At 37.0% G+C, this 15,168-nt stretch overlaps 1 protein-coding gene across 1 annotated transcript in view; it reads right to left on the reverse strand.

Annotated features, from left to right (window-relative positions):
* UHRF2 (ubiquitin like with PHD and ring finger domains 2) overlaps positions 1 to 15,168 on the reverse strand; it is a 101,621-nt gene that overhangs the window by 24,366 nt on the left and 62,087 nt on the right. The window contains exons 5-8 of the mRNA XM_032137951.2: positions 7,136 to 7,245; positions 4,829 to 5,015; positions 878 to 1,001; positions 539 to 646 (exon numbers count right to left, since the gene is read on the reverse strand). Coding sequence (XP_031993842.1) covers positions 539 to 646; positions 878 to 1,001; positions 4,829 to 5,015; positions 7,136 to 7,245 — 529 coding nt within the window. The remainder of the gene's footprint in view (positions 1 to 538; positions 647 to 877; positions 1,002 to 4,828; positions 5,016 to 7,135; positions 7,246 to 15,168) is intronic.

A 15,168-nucleotide genomic window follows, 5' to 3' on the forward strand; every position in this document is an offset into this window, starting at 1 on the left:
AGCAAGAGTCCGTCTCAAAAAATAAAAAAAAATAAAAAATAAAGCCACTCTTAATGTTTAGAATCCTGGGTGTCTGTAATTGGAAACGGGAAATTATTTTATTCTTGGATTAGCTGGCACTTCCTCTGCCCAACGTCTTCGTTATTTGTTCAGGAGGATAAATCCCAAAAACAACACCTGAAACAAGCTTAGAGTTCCACGACATTCAATGAGAATTTGCCACACGATTCAAGTTTAATATTTCAAATGCTAAATTTTTGGCAAGAAAGGCTGTTTAGAAAGCTTAACAATAATGGTTACTACCATAACTATAACAGAACAGTAAAAACAAAGTGATAAAAATGCATAGCTAATGCCCAATTCTGTGACGTAGGTTCCTTTGTTAACCTCCAGGAAGAGTACACCCATCCTAAAAAATATATTTCATTCTAACAAGTGAATGTCATGTGTTAGGTTCACTTACAATCAACAGACATTAACACTGCTATAATCTGATAGCCAATTTTCCCCTTTCAACTAAGCCAATGTTAAAACATACCTGAACTCTAAATCTCCAGGTTGATCCAACAGGAATACCAGGAATGGGTCCATAATGATTAGAAGGGACAATAGTACATTCTCTCGTACGACCAACACAAGCCATTCCCTATAAGACGCAAAACAAACTTTGAGAAATCAGTTATGTTAATTTTTAATGAAAGCCCTTAATTCTGAGATGTGAATAAAATAGGAATCCAACTGTTTATGTAATTTAAGTACTATTGATATTAACAAATTAATGATAATGTTTAATCTTTTATACCATTACTACTATTGGTATTAAAACATTATATAATATAACTTGCTATTAGGAAGAAAAGGGGAATTTCTTCTTTACCCTGCCCCAGTCTCTCCGGCTTTCAGTACTAGCTGACGGCATCTTTGCTTTCTTTTTACTCATCTTGAGTCTTTCACCAGCCTTTACAACTTCACTGGAATCAGTTTTACAAGAAGGACAATACCTTCAAAAGAAAAGAATGAAGACATTTTCACAATACCATATTAAGGCTAGTAAGAGATTATTAGCCTTCCTAGGTAAGAGCAAGTTTTAAGATGTATTATTTGGTATACATTACAGAGCTTTAACTGGCATTAAAATACTAAACTTTTCAAAATATTCACATGGTTAGGTTGGCTTTAAAAATATCCTTGTCATTCCTTTAGATAACTTATAAATCCTCAAATTCAGTTCAAAACTCAAAGCTATGAGATTCAAAATGATACCATGAACTCTAAACTTATCACTAACCCTGATAATAGAAATTTGAAGTTCCTGTCATTAAAACAAAAGTAGCTAGTTCTTCCTAGAACATTCAACTGTGTAACAGATACATCTCCCCATGTAAATTGGTTATTAGAATTCCCAGAGAAAAATGGTAGTTTATATAACAAGTATACAGGACTTCAAGGATGTCTGTTTATATTAACCTTATTGCTAGCTTCATTTTAATTCCTTATGCTTGTTTGTCCTTTAGCCTATTTGTAATTGATCACCCTACTGTAACTTGCATTTCATAAACTGCCTTGAATCTTTTCTAAAAAGCAAGGTATATGTCTACAGAATGAGATGAGGCTATCCTTATGTCACCAAGCAAAGGACACTCTGGGAATACCCTAACAAAGATCTAATGGCTGCTGCCCAATTAATCTTAAATTTTTTTGCCCATACTTTCTATTTCACAATTATCTATTCTATATAGCTTTTAGAGCAAAGACGACTATGCCCACAAGTCAATCCAATTATGAGATACTTTGTTGAGCACTACAGGAGAGAAAAATTTAAATAATTCAGTCCCTGATCTTGAGCAACTTATGTTTGAGAAGGCACTAAATACTATGAATTAAAGTCCTTTCTAGTTGGGAAATCAGGAAGGCTTCCAAAAATAAACTGTCCTAAAGAAAAGCTATATTTTATCTGATGGGCTCATCTTTATAACTAACTTTATTAAAGATTCTGTGATTTAAAGCAAGGATTATCTCTCTGATGAGAAAATTAGTGCGCAGGTTAAATATCCAGACAACATGATTTGGAGAAGCAGAAAAGATTTAAGGTTAAGGAGTTTCAAGTGAAGTGAAAGACCTTGATATGAATGTAGAGATATACTCCAGAGTAATACAAGACACTCTTCTAATTATATCATTCTAAAGTCATCTCTGGGATTGATTCACTCCTTCAACAGGTTTGTTCAGAACCTCCTATGTGCAAGGCACTATTTTCGTGCTGGGGATAAATGTTTGTGATAAAAATGTTTGTACATAGTAGTTAAGGAAAGCCAGAACATACACGGAAAGAATTTCAGAAAGTGTTAAGTGGAAATACATCAGGGTTATATGTGACAAGAGTGACTAGAAATAGTATGCTTCGTACAGTAAATAACCTAAGAAAAGCATTCCTGGCAAAGAAACAGTTAAGTGCAAAGGTCCTGAGGCATATAAAGAAATGGTATGCTTTGAGGAAGATAAAAGTGGGTAGAGACCAAGGTTAGTAAGTAAACAGGCTAGTGATAAGCAACCGAAGTTAGAGAGTAGACGTGGACCAGGTCATAAATGGTAAGGGCTTAGATTTTGTTTATTCTAAGTGAAATAGGAAGACATTAGAGGGTTTCAAACAGACGAATGATCTAATTCAGGCCTTTTTAAGCTCATTCTGCTGCTATGGGAGAACGGATAGCACATGGCAGCCAAGAGTCTAGTTAGACATCTGTTACAGAAGTTCAAGGAAGAGATGGTAGTTTGGGCTGGGAGGTGAGAATGGAGAAATATTAAGAACTGTCAAAATCTATTGAGGTAGAGTATGTTAAAGAACAAAAGAAGAATTGAGGATGATGTTTAGCTTTTTGGCATGAACAAGCAGATAAACTGATTAGTAACATTTAATGAAGACTAGGGGAGGAGCAGGATTTTAGGGAGTTTGTGGAAATCACGAACTCCATCTGGACTAATTTTGTGATGCCAGTCAACTAACCAATTGCATATAGAAATATAAAGCCCAGGGGAAATTAGATATGAAGACATAAATTCAGACTATTAGCTTGGTATTTAACATCTCATAATTGGACAAGATCATCTAGGGAACAAGCATAGTTCCCTAGCATAGAAAAGAAGGGAATAGTGCTTTGGCAGGGTTGGGGTGGGGTGCTCTGAAATCTGGTAGGTGAAGGGAACCCAACAAGAGACTAAGAAGGAAAGGCCAGTAAAGTAGGTAGAAAATCGGGATTACCTGATCTCAAATCTATAAAACAGAGTAACCAGCTAAGCAGTTGAGTAAGGAATGAGAACTGACCCTTAGGTTTAGACATAAAAAGTATCTGTGAACCTGACATAAGCAGATACAGTAGAAGCAAAGCCAGACTGGAGTGCTGAAATATGAATAGGAGAGGAAATGCTAACAATTAGTAGAGATAGCTCTTGAGAATCTTTGCCGTGAAAGAAGCAGAGAATGCGGTAGGCAGCCGGTGGGAGCAATGGGATCAAGGAAGGTCTGTGTGTATTTTGAAAATTCAAGAGATTCCAGAATGCTAATGAGAATGATCTAGTAATGGCAACTTGGGAGAGGAATAAACTGAAGAAGTGAATTTTCTGGAAAGACTATGGAACTGTGAGAGCAGGTAAAAGAGTCTGTATTTTAGAGAAGCAGGAATATGTCATCCATTGAACAAGAAAGAAGGAAAATATGAGACTTCAGAGGAAACAGTTATTAGCGATGGTAAAATTCACAGTGTGATCATATGAGGTAGTAGTAGGAGGTAAAAGGAAGAAGATATATCCTTTCCCCCTTTCTCTCACCTCTACACCCTGTCATAATACAGCAACTGCCTTCCCAACAGGTTAGGGAGAGATCAAAGGAACAACCTGTTTTTCACAGACACCAATTACCCACTTGTGACATCAGTTATTTCTGACTCAGTCATCCGTCTTACTTAAAAACGCTCAACAGTAGCAATATGGCACATAGTTTTAAAAGAAAAAACCTCCTTAACATGGTATTAAAAGGTTCAGCTTTGGATATATTTTTCCCAGTCTCTTTTCTAATAACTTCTTTTTGCAGTTATCACCACGCCATAGGAGAAGAATAGATTTTAGCAAGTATAATTGGAGCCTTCTTCAATGTATCAACATCACAGGATTAAATACAGTAATCCATACAAACCACTTTGTTAGTGTTTAGTAAATATTAAGTACTAATATAGAACATAACAAGGATATCTAACATGGTTAGGGGTAGAGGACCATCCATAAAGGATTACCAGAGGAAGCCACATTTAACTGAAAAGCTGAAGGATTAGTACCATCTTGAAGTTAAGCAAAGAGGATAATGTTTCCAAGATAAAAATATGTCAAGTATGACAACCTGAAAAAGAACATGGCTTACTTAAGGAGTTGAAAGATATTTAATCTGGCTACAGTGTAGAGTATTTGGGGAAATGAAAGAGGAAAGTGGTAAGAGATACAGATGGAGAAGCAACTAAATATCACACAGGGTCCTCCTGTAAGGCAACATAAACCCTCTGAAGCAACAAAGCAACACAATCAGATTTGCATTTTTGAATGAACACAGAGTCTATTATCAGAGAAGAAACTGAAGGGATTAAAAAATGGAGCAAGAGATGGTTCAGAGGTTGTTACAGTAATTGAATAGAGCTATGAATGCTAAGTAACCACTGGTCATAACATTTTAAGCACTTTTAAATTATGTATCTTTAGAAATCTACTTTTGGTGGTTCAAATATATATTTCATGTTTAATTATTTACACAGGAAGAACAACAACAAAAACCTGATAATCATACCAGTATTCCTCTTCTGGGACTTTATCCAAAGGTGGATTCAGACAGTAAATATGATAAGCCACATTACATTCATCACATAGAAGCTGCATGTTGGGTTCATGTTTCCCACCACATACACGACAGGAGCAAGAATGACATTTCTTTTCTGGGTCTCCACCACACAGGTCACATTCAGGGTCATTTCGCCCTATTAAGAACAAAATTATAGCAAGTCTAGTCTTAAAACATTTTTTATATCTATGAATCTCATAAAGAAAAGCCCATGGAAACAACATTTTTTTTTTTGGAAATGGAGTTTTGCTCTTGTTACCCAGGCTGGAGTGCAATGGCGCAATCTTGGCTCACTGCAACCTCTGCCTCCCAGGTTCAAGCGATTCTCCAGCCTCAGCCTCCCAAGTAGCTGGGATTACAGGCATGCGCCACCACGCCTGGCTAATTTTTTTATTTTTTAGTAGAGATGGGGTTTCTCCATGTTGGTCAGGCTGGTCTCAAACTTCCAACCTCAGGTAGCTGCCTGCCTCAGCCTCCCAAAGTGCTGGGATTACAGGTGTGAGCCACCGCACCCGGCCTTTTTTTTGAGATGGAGTCTCACTGTCACCCAGGCTGGAGTGCAATGGCGCAATCTTAGCTCACTGCAGCCCCTGCCTCCTGGGTTCAAGTAATTCTCCTGCCTCAGCCTCCAGAATAGCTGGGATTACAGGCACCTGCCACCACACCCAGCTAATTTTTGCACTTTTAGTAGAGATGAGGTTTCACCATGTTGGCCAGACTAGTCTGAAACTCCTGACCCCTCAGGTGTTTCACCCACCTTTGCCTCCCAAACTGCTGTCACCCAGCCAGCAAACAGCTTTTCTAATGAAAACAAAGGAACCAAAAAGAATAATCAAGTGTGAGGTTTTAAGAATAAATGCCTGAGGCCGGGTGTGGTGGCTCACGCCTGCCTGTAATACCAGCACTTCAGGAGGCTGGGTTGGGCAGATCACGAGGTCAGGAGTTCGAGACCAACCTGGTCAACACAGTGAAACCCCGTCCCTACCAAAAATACAAAAGTCAGTCAGGTGTGGTGGCGGGCGCCTGTAATCCAAGCTACCTGAGAGGCTAAGACAGGAGAATCGCCTGAACCCGGGAGGCAGAGGTTGCAGTGAGCTGAGATTGCGCCACTGCACTCCAGCCTGGGCAACAAGAGCAAAACTGTCTCAAAACAAAAAACAAAAAACAAACCAAAAAAGTCTCACCATGAATTAAAAGACTAGAATCTAATCCTATCTCTGTTACCAAATGTTTGACATCAAACAAGAAAAATCTATAAAATGAAGAGGTACAGCTGCATTCTAACCTTCTAATGTTTATATAAGCCTCATTTATTACCTTCCAGAAATTCAAGGCTCAATCAGCACTATAATTCTAAGGCTTTACTCGTGTAAAAATAAATCTCATAATAAACTAAACTTGGGTGGCTAACAAAATTACAGAAACAGGCTTATTCTTTGGACAGAATCTATAACAGAGGAAACAGCAGGAAACCCATCAACAGATAAAAAGACAATATGGTATATACATATAGAATAAAATATTATTCTGCCATAAAAAATAATAGAATCCTTTCATTTACCACACGGATGAAACTCGAGAACATTATGTTAAGTGAAAGAAGCCAAGTACAGAAGGACAAATGTGACATGTTCTCTTTCATACGTGGGAGCCAAAAAAAATTCATCTTTTGCAGGTAGAGAATAGAATGAAGATGGTTATCAGAGTCTGGGAAGGGAAGTGGGGCAGGGGATAAAGAAGGGTTGGCTACAGGGTGCAAGGATACAGTTAGACAGAAGGAATAAAATCTAGTATTCAGAAGCACGATAGGGGGACTACAGTTAACATTTACTGTATGTTTCAAAATCGCTAAAAGAATAGATTTGGAATGTTCCCAACACACACAAAAAATGATAAATGTTTGAGATGATGAATATCCTGATTTCCCAGATTTGATCATTTACACACTGTATGCCTGTATCAAAATATCACATATACTCCTTAAATATCTACAACTATTATATATCCACAAATATTTTAAAAATAAAATAATAGCAATAAAATACCCAGATAATAGATTTCTTCAAAAATAACACTTTATCATTTAGGAAAAATTCATTAAAACAAAATGAATCTTAGATCAAAATTGTTGTCTTGAAAATAAATTTGTATGGTCTACAGTTTTATACTTCCTTCCAAGTTATTCACTGACTAGTAAAAATAAAGTTCAATCATGTACAACACATGTAGTCTAAGCCCAAAAACAAAAATCCATACTTAAAAACTTTCCATCTGCAAATGAAAGAGGATGGGCTCCAGGTCTCTCAATCTTGAAGATTTCATCTACAGATATTATCTTGCAGTCATTTAATGTTCCTTCGGAACCCCTGTTTAAAAAAGGAAGAAAGGTTAACTTCTGCCAGCAAAATCTAACGTATATACAAACAATAATTAAAAGTCAGTTTGGAATCTCACTGAAATCTGCCTATTTATAAATTGAGATTAGAGCTATTCCAATCATGCTGAACTATTGTTTTCAATAGTAGGAAAAGTCCATAGTGATTAGTTAACATTCATAGTGTAATATGAGAAAAAAAATACAGACTTCATTAGATTATCTGGTAAGAAGTAGCTATCTTGTAAATTTAAAGACTAGATAAAATGGCACTCTGTCAATTAAAATGAAAGATTTAAATAACTTCGTGTTCAAGCTGTGCAATATTAAACCTTTCTATCAAGAAATAAGGTATGTTTTCTGTTTGTTTTGTACTTTGGTAGAATTTTAACATTTCTTTTATGTAAGCAATATATTTTCATATACTTTTGTGAAAATGTAATTACATGGGATAATTCTCTAACAATTTATTTAAAAAATCTACAAAAAATAAATTTCCAATAAATATAATTTCTAGGCAAAAATAACATGCTCTTTTCATAAAGTCTTTCAAATACTAAACCATACTTGTCAGACTCAATTCATATTTGATTGTATATACTTCTTCAAAGTTTCCTACCATGGGTGTGGATTTGTACATTTCTCCATTTATTTATTCGTTTGTTTGTATTATTTATTGAGATGGAGTCTCATTCTGTCACCAGGCTGGAGTGCAGTGGTGCAATCTCGGCTCACTGTAGCCTCCACCTCCTGTATTCAGGCAATTCTCCTGCCTCAGCCTACCAAGTAGCTGGGATTACAGGCCTGCGCCACCATACCCGGCTAGTTTTTGTATTTTTAGTAGAGACAGGGTTTCACCATGTTAGCTGGGCTCGTCTCGAACTCCTGACCTCAGGTGACCTGCCCGCCTCGGCCTCCCAAAGTCCTGGGATTACAGGCATGAGTTACCACACCTCGCCTATTTATCCTTTTAATCTGTTGGCTTTTGCTTTATTAGGTAAAGATTTAAGAAGCCTAAATCTTACTGAATATCTTATCTCTAGTAATGCATTCTGAATCGAAAGTTTACTTTCTTTTGGTTAGCACTTGCTTGAAGACTTTTTCCATCCTTCCACCTTTTCTTTAAAAACTTTCAATGTGAAACATATACAAATGCAGAAAACTGCATAAATGCATAGCTTAACCAATTATCAACATGCACATCCTTTGTGACCACCAATGACAGAAGACAGAGTATCAACTACCTCAGAAACCCTCACCTTGTCCCCTCACAATGACAACTTCATGTCCTCCCAAGTTATATTTACCTTATATTTTTTTCATCATGTCACTTGTCTACCTCCCTAAAACAGTTTTGCTTGTGTTTGAAAAGTCTCTAATCTATAAATTCACATGCCATCTCTTTCCTCCTTGAAATCTGTTAACAATTCCAACCATTTGTCCTGCAGTGTTTCTTACGGTGTTGATTTTTGATATTTGCATTCCCAAAGTATGGTTTAAACAGTTTTTTCTGTCATTCATATTTCTTGTACATTGGTAGTTGATCTGGAGTGTAGGTCAAAAAACTTTAAAAATAAAGTTTTATTAGAACTTAGTAATGCCATCTGATTTTTGTATTATCTATGGCTGGTTTCATGCTGTAACAGGGGAGTTAAGTAGTTGTGACAGACCATCTGGCCCCCAAGTTAAACTATTTACCATCCGGCTCTTTACAGAAGAAAAATATTGCCAACTCCTGGGCTAAAGACTCAATTTCAATCAGATTAAGGTTCATTTTCTTGGTAAGATAATTTCATAGGTCTATTTCCACCAGGAAGCACCTATTTATTTGTCTCTTTTCCTCTCCTGACGGCAGCTACTAATGCTCAATGCCTACATTAATTCTTTGGGGATTAGAAAATGTTGATATTCCCATTCTATCATTCCCTTCTCATCTCATTTACTTGGCACAATTTTATAGAGAAATGACCTCACTAACTAGTTGGTGACCCAGTAGTATAGCTCATATAACAAAGATAAAATGCTGACTTAGCAGTTATAAAAATAAATCATTCTCTAACAACTTCCATACTGACAAGTTTTTGTGTTACTATGGACTCATGGATTTAAATATATTTGGTATGTCTCAACCCACTTTATTTTTTTTATCAATGTTCAAATTGTCTCATCTTTGACCAATGGGAGCTTCCAGTTGACTCCCAAATCCTTCTGACGAGAACTTAGCAGACTTTGTGGGATTCCTTATTTGCATGACAAGATATTCCATGTTCATCTTGCACATTTTCTGCCCCCAGGCAGGAGTTTCTTTCAGTGGGAAAGGTATTTCGAGACCATAGTTAGGCACTAGGAAAGCTTATTGCAACTGGGTTGACTACTGTTTGTACCCTATACATTTTAAACATACACATTAATATACACAAACACAAAACATCTCATGAGTTCATGCTAGTATTTTATATTCAAATTCAGGGCTAAAGGATATTTACTTTTTTAAAAAATTATGTGTCTTTTTTCCTTTTTTCCCCCAACCAGAAAATTCCTAGTTCTTAAGGATACCAAAATCACAATATTACAAATACTCCTTTGCTTTATCCCACATGACATGCAAGACATTGTTGCCAGCTGTCAATTACTGAAAACACTTTAAATTTTTTGCATACTTCCCTTCTATTTTTTAGTTATAATATAGCTAACTGTGTCAGGTCACAGAGCCAGTACATACTACACTTTCTCCTTTATGTTCAGTTAGTCCTGGTTCTAAATGTAAAAATATTTTAAATGTTTAGCACAACTCTTTATTTCAAATTATCTTCAGTCATCTTGATTGTTTGAATCTCACTCTCCTGAAGATTCCTTAGGAAGCGTTCATGACAACAATACTCCCCCAATTTTGGAAGTTAATGACAGTTTGTCTATAGCTGTTATACTAAAGGCTAGTTTGGCTAGACTTAAAATCCTTGGCTCTCCTTTACTTGACTAATGTTTTTCTGGAATGTTTTCCTTGCAAGCATGTTATACTGTTTCTTATTTTCTCACTCTCTTCTAACTTCGTACAGAATTTAACATCGATCCTTTCGCTTATTTTCATTAGATAAATTTCCTGAACCCTTTAAAGGGTCTAACTTCACTTTTTGCTAGCAGCTATAGAGTATACATTTCTTGCAGAAACAGTCAAAATTCTAGAGACTAAAATCTAATCTGATAGAAGGCCAATCAGTGGCGGTCTGGGACCACTGCTACAGATGGTAGCGGTGACTGTAATGGGACCCAAGGTAACTTTTGGGGGTGATGAAAACATTCTGTGTTTTGATTAGTGGTGACATGCGTATATCCATTTGTCAATGTTCACAGTATTTAAGATACACTTAAGGGTAAGTACATATTACTGAATGTAAGTTATACCTCAAAAACAACTTTAAAAAGACAGCATGGAAGCTTACTTACTGAAATCTTTTGGCTCTATTCTCCTCCCCTATTTCTAACTGGACCCCTTTTTCCTCTGTCTCTATTCTCCTCGTCCTACTTAGTTTGGAACCTATTCCCACCAGTTTCTTCTCAATATGGAGCTTTAGTCCTGGAATGGAGCTTTAACCGACCTATTTAAAGAGTTTGAAGAGTACTCTAGCCCCTTCAGATTTTACTGCAAACTGCTTGTACTTACTCATATGGGGGTGGGTCAGGAATCTGGGAGTAGCTCAGCAGGGTAGTTCTGGCTTAAGATCTTTCATGAGATTGCAGTTAAGCCATTGGCCAGGGGTGCAGTCTCATTTAAAGGCTCTACTCAGGGAAAATAAAAAAGCTGCCTAGATAGCCTCATCACACGCAGCTGGCTTCCCTCAGAGGGAGTGATCCAAAAGGGCGCACCCAAAATGGAAGCTGGTATCTTTTTAAAACCTCATCTTGAAGTGGTATAGCATCACTTACACCATATCCTATTGGTCACAAAGAGCCACCCTAGTAAAATATGGCTGAAAACCACATGATGGTGAGTATTAGTAAGCAGGAATCACTGTGGGTTACCTTAAAAGATGGCTACCATAGCTGCTATTTTCAAATTAGTTTGCTGAGCTAATTCATTATTCGGAATTCTCGGGCCCAACGCACATTTCTCTTGCATAGCCACTGATACTACACAGGTCTTGAAGCTTTCCACTGTTTATCCCAGCAGCTATTTGGGGGTTATGATACCATACCACCCTGTTTCATTGTAGATGTTGTCCATGAGTTTGTGAATTAGATAATTTAGTAATATTTTGCTCTGTATTACCAGGACATTTAAGGGGATTTGAAAAATCTTTGCTGTTGTCATCTTCTTACAATCCCAACCATCCATCTCTTTTCAACTTCTGTGACTTTATATTTAAGGAGTCTTTCTTAAGAGTAGCATATGGATTTTTTATTGTAATCTAGTTTGTTGATGGTTGTCTTGAAATGCTTGACTCACACACAGTTAATGTAAGGGCTGATATACCTGTGTTTGTTTCTGCCATTTTACTGTATGTTTTCTACTTTATCTGCTTCTTTTAGTCACAATTGCCTTATTTTGGATTAGACTAATATTTATTTTTTCATTTTCAATGTGTTAATTTGTTAAAAATCCTTTATTTTTAGTAGTTGCACTAGAGATTGGGCTGTGCAAACCTGATATAATCTATTTTAAATTTTACTTTCACTACTTCCCCAATGATGCCAGAATCTCACGACTTCATTTACCAACCCCATCTTCTGCATTATTGTTGTCACGCATTTTTTCTATGTATATTTTAAAGTTCACTATTTAAAAAAAAATTATTTATACTTACTCATACATTTACCCTTTCCCTGCTCTTAATTCTGTCCCATATTTCCATGTTTCCATCTGGAATCTCCTTCCTCCCACTTAAGTAACTCCCTTTATTATTTCTCTTAGTACCTGTCTGTTGATGGTGAATTCTTTCAGGTTTTGTTTGATAGTATTTTTATTTTGGCTTTATTTTTGACAGGTATCTTCATTAAAAATGTATTTTAAGTTGGGAAATTTTTTTTTTTTTTTCAGATGGAGTCTTGCTTTGTCACCCAGGCACAATCTCAGCTCACTGCAACCCCCACCTCCCATGATCAAGCAGTTCTCCTGCTTCAGTCTCACAAATAGCTGGGGTTACAGGTGCGCGCTACCACGCATGGCTAATTTTTTTATTTTTAGTAGAGACAGGGTTTTGCCATGTTGGCCAGGCTGGTCTTCAATTCCTGACCTCAAGTGATCTGCCCACCTTGGCCTTCCAAAATGCTGGGATTATATAGGCGTGAGCCACCGCGCCCGGCTGGGAATGTTTTTAAATTAGTATTTTCACATGCCATTCCACTGTCTCCTAGGTTAAATTGCTTCTAATGAAAACTTGGTCATGTTCCCTGTGTTTTTATGTTTCGTTTTTAGCATTCTTATTTGTGATATACCACTGTGCATTTTCTTTATATTTATCCTGCTTAGAGTTTACAGAACTTCTCTGACCTGAACTGATATCTTTAATCGGTTTTGGAAATTTTGGGCTATTATATTTTCAAATACTGTTTTCACTCTACTCTCTTCTTTACGAATTCCAAGTATAAATATACACACACACACACACACACACCTTTCACCAAGTCCTATGCGTCTAACACTCTTGTGTTTTCCATGTTTCAGTATGGGTTTTTATTGACTTATCTTCTGGTTTCCTAATCCTATCTTCTGCTGTGTCTTATCTGTTATTTTTTTACGTTTTTTAATTTTTTTTGAGACGGAGTCTCGCTCTGTCGCCAGGCTGGAGTGCAGTGGCGCAATCTCAGCTCACTGCAACCTCTCCCTCCCGGGTTCAAGTCATTCTCCTGCCTCAGCCTCCCGAGTAGCTGGGACTACAGGCACCTGCCACCCCGCCCGGCTAATTTTTGTACTTTCAGTAGAGATGGGGTTTCACTATGTTGGCCAGGATAGTCTTAATCTCTTGACCTCATGATCCACCTCCCTCGGCCTCCCAAAGTGCTGGGATTACAGGCGTGTGCCACCGCGCCTGGCCCTTATTTGTTATTAAATCAATTTAATGAGGTCTTAAGAAACTATAATTCTCAGTTCTAGAATCTCCATATAATTATTTTGTGAATTCCAATTCTCAGCTGAAATTCACCATGTTTTTCAGCATATTAATCACAGTTAAAGTTTCTCTGATAACTTGAATTATCAAGATCACCTATGGGTCTATTCCTATAATTGGTATTCCTTCTGTTTTCTGATTATGTGGCATCGTCTTTTGGCAGAATGGCATTTTTGGCTCCATCATGGAGCCAAAAGCTTCAGATATTATCTTATGTAAAGGAAAGTTCAACCTTCCTACTGCTGGAGAGATACTGTGGTGGTTTCACATTTAATCAGCATCTATGCTGAGTCAAGGCTGGTTTACAGTCTTTAAGATTTAGTCTACCTGTATGCCTTAGCCATCCAGTTTTCAAACTAAAAGACCCACATATTCTGTGGAGCCATTACACTAGTTATCCTAAAATCTAGTGTATGCCTTCTAAGACTGCTGAAAATGCCACTTTTTACTACATTTCCAGCCTCTTGTGCAGCAGAAGTCCAGTATTCAACCAAAGCCCAAAGGTGAAAGCAAGCCATATGCTTGAGGCATCCGAAATATCTGCCAAAAGCTCTGCTGATTTCTCTTTCCATCCTACTCCTAGCTGCTCTGAACTAGATTTTACGCTGCATCCAGAATTAGCAGATTCCCCAGGGGCAAAACACAACTACAAAGCTACCTGCCTTCTGAGATTCTTACCTCTCCAGAGACACACCCGCAGTGGTTCTCTTTGATTCTCTGGTGCATTCAAAGAGATAACTATTTGATCGGGCTATTCCAGTTGTTTTAGCTAAAAGCACTAATCTACTGCCAGCTGCCCCACCCTACCTGGAAACAGGTGCTTTCCATGTACTACTTTAAGTGATTCAATAAATGTCACAAATTCAAGGCCAAAGCCACTTTTTCACTTATTTACCATTTTTGTTAAAGGCTTATCAAGACACTCCTTATGCACAAAACTAAACGCCATTGATCATAATAAAAACAAGCATATAATCAATTCATTCCCCAAGAAATATCCTATTTCACTGAATCTAATAGGCCGATAATTGTAAAACAGTTTATGTGCTACTAAAAAAAGCAACTAGACTGAAATCAGGCAGTCTAAGAATTCCCAAATAAAGCTGGGACACCAAATGGTAATTAGCAACTATAAGACACATTATGTAATTTCAAGTAAGAAAAAAAGACTGTGATGAGGTGTCTAAGGAACACCTTCAAATAAAGATTAGACACCAACCCGTTCTCACAGTTAAAGTGAGAAATAAACCACCTTGCAGATAAAGAAACATTCTTGTTTCAATACTGCCACTGGGTATAAGGAAAAAAAAGCATCCTCCAAGAATTAAATGATAAGCTAGGATTCAGTCCAGTTCAGAGGCCTGAATTCATGCTACCTATGTGGTCTAAAAAGGCTCAAGCAGAGAATTTAAGTTAAAGTTAAATGGCACTCCCAAGTGACTAGTAAACAAGCAAATTCAAATCTCTGAAAGAATTCAACTTCTGTCAGCCCAACAGCAAATTTAAGATACACTTTTATTTCAGAGATGTTAAAATACAAAAAAAAAAAAAAAAAAAACTATTCTCTCGGTATCTATGAAATACCATACTGAAAATCTATCGTAATCAGTGCCTAGAACAGTGCCTGGCACACAACAGCAAACAAAACAAAGCATTAACATTCCAATGGTATGACAGGCAGAACAATGGGCCCCAAAGAGGTTCATGTCCTAATTCCAGGAACCTATAAACATGTTATCTCATATGGCAAAAAAGACTTTGCACATAAAAAACCTTGAAATGGCATGATTATCCACGCAGATCCAATA

The sequence above is a fragment of the Hylobates moloch genome, unplaced genomic scaffold, assembly GCF_009828535.3.
Source record: "Hylobates moloch isolate HMO894 unplaced genomic scaffold, HMol_V3 SCAFFOLD_19, whole genome shotgun sequence".
NCBI classification, from domain to species: domain Eukaryota; kingdom Metazoa; phylum Chordata; class Mammalia; order Primates; family Hylobatidae; genus Hylobates; species Hylobates moloch.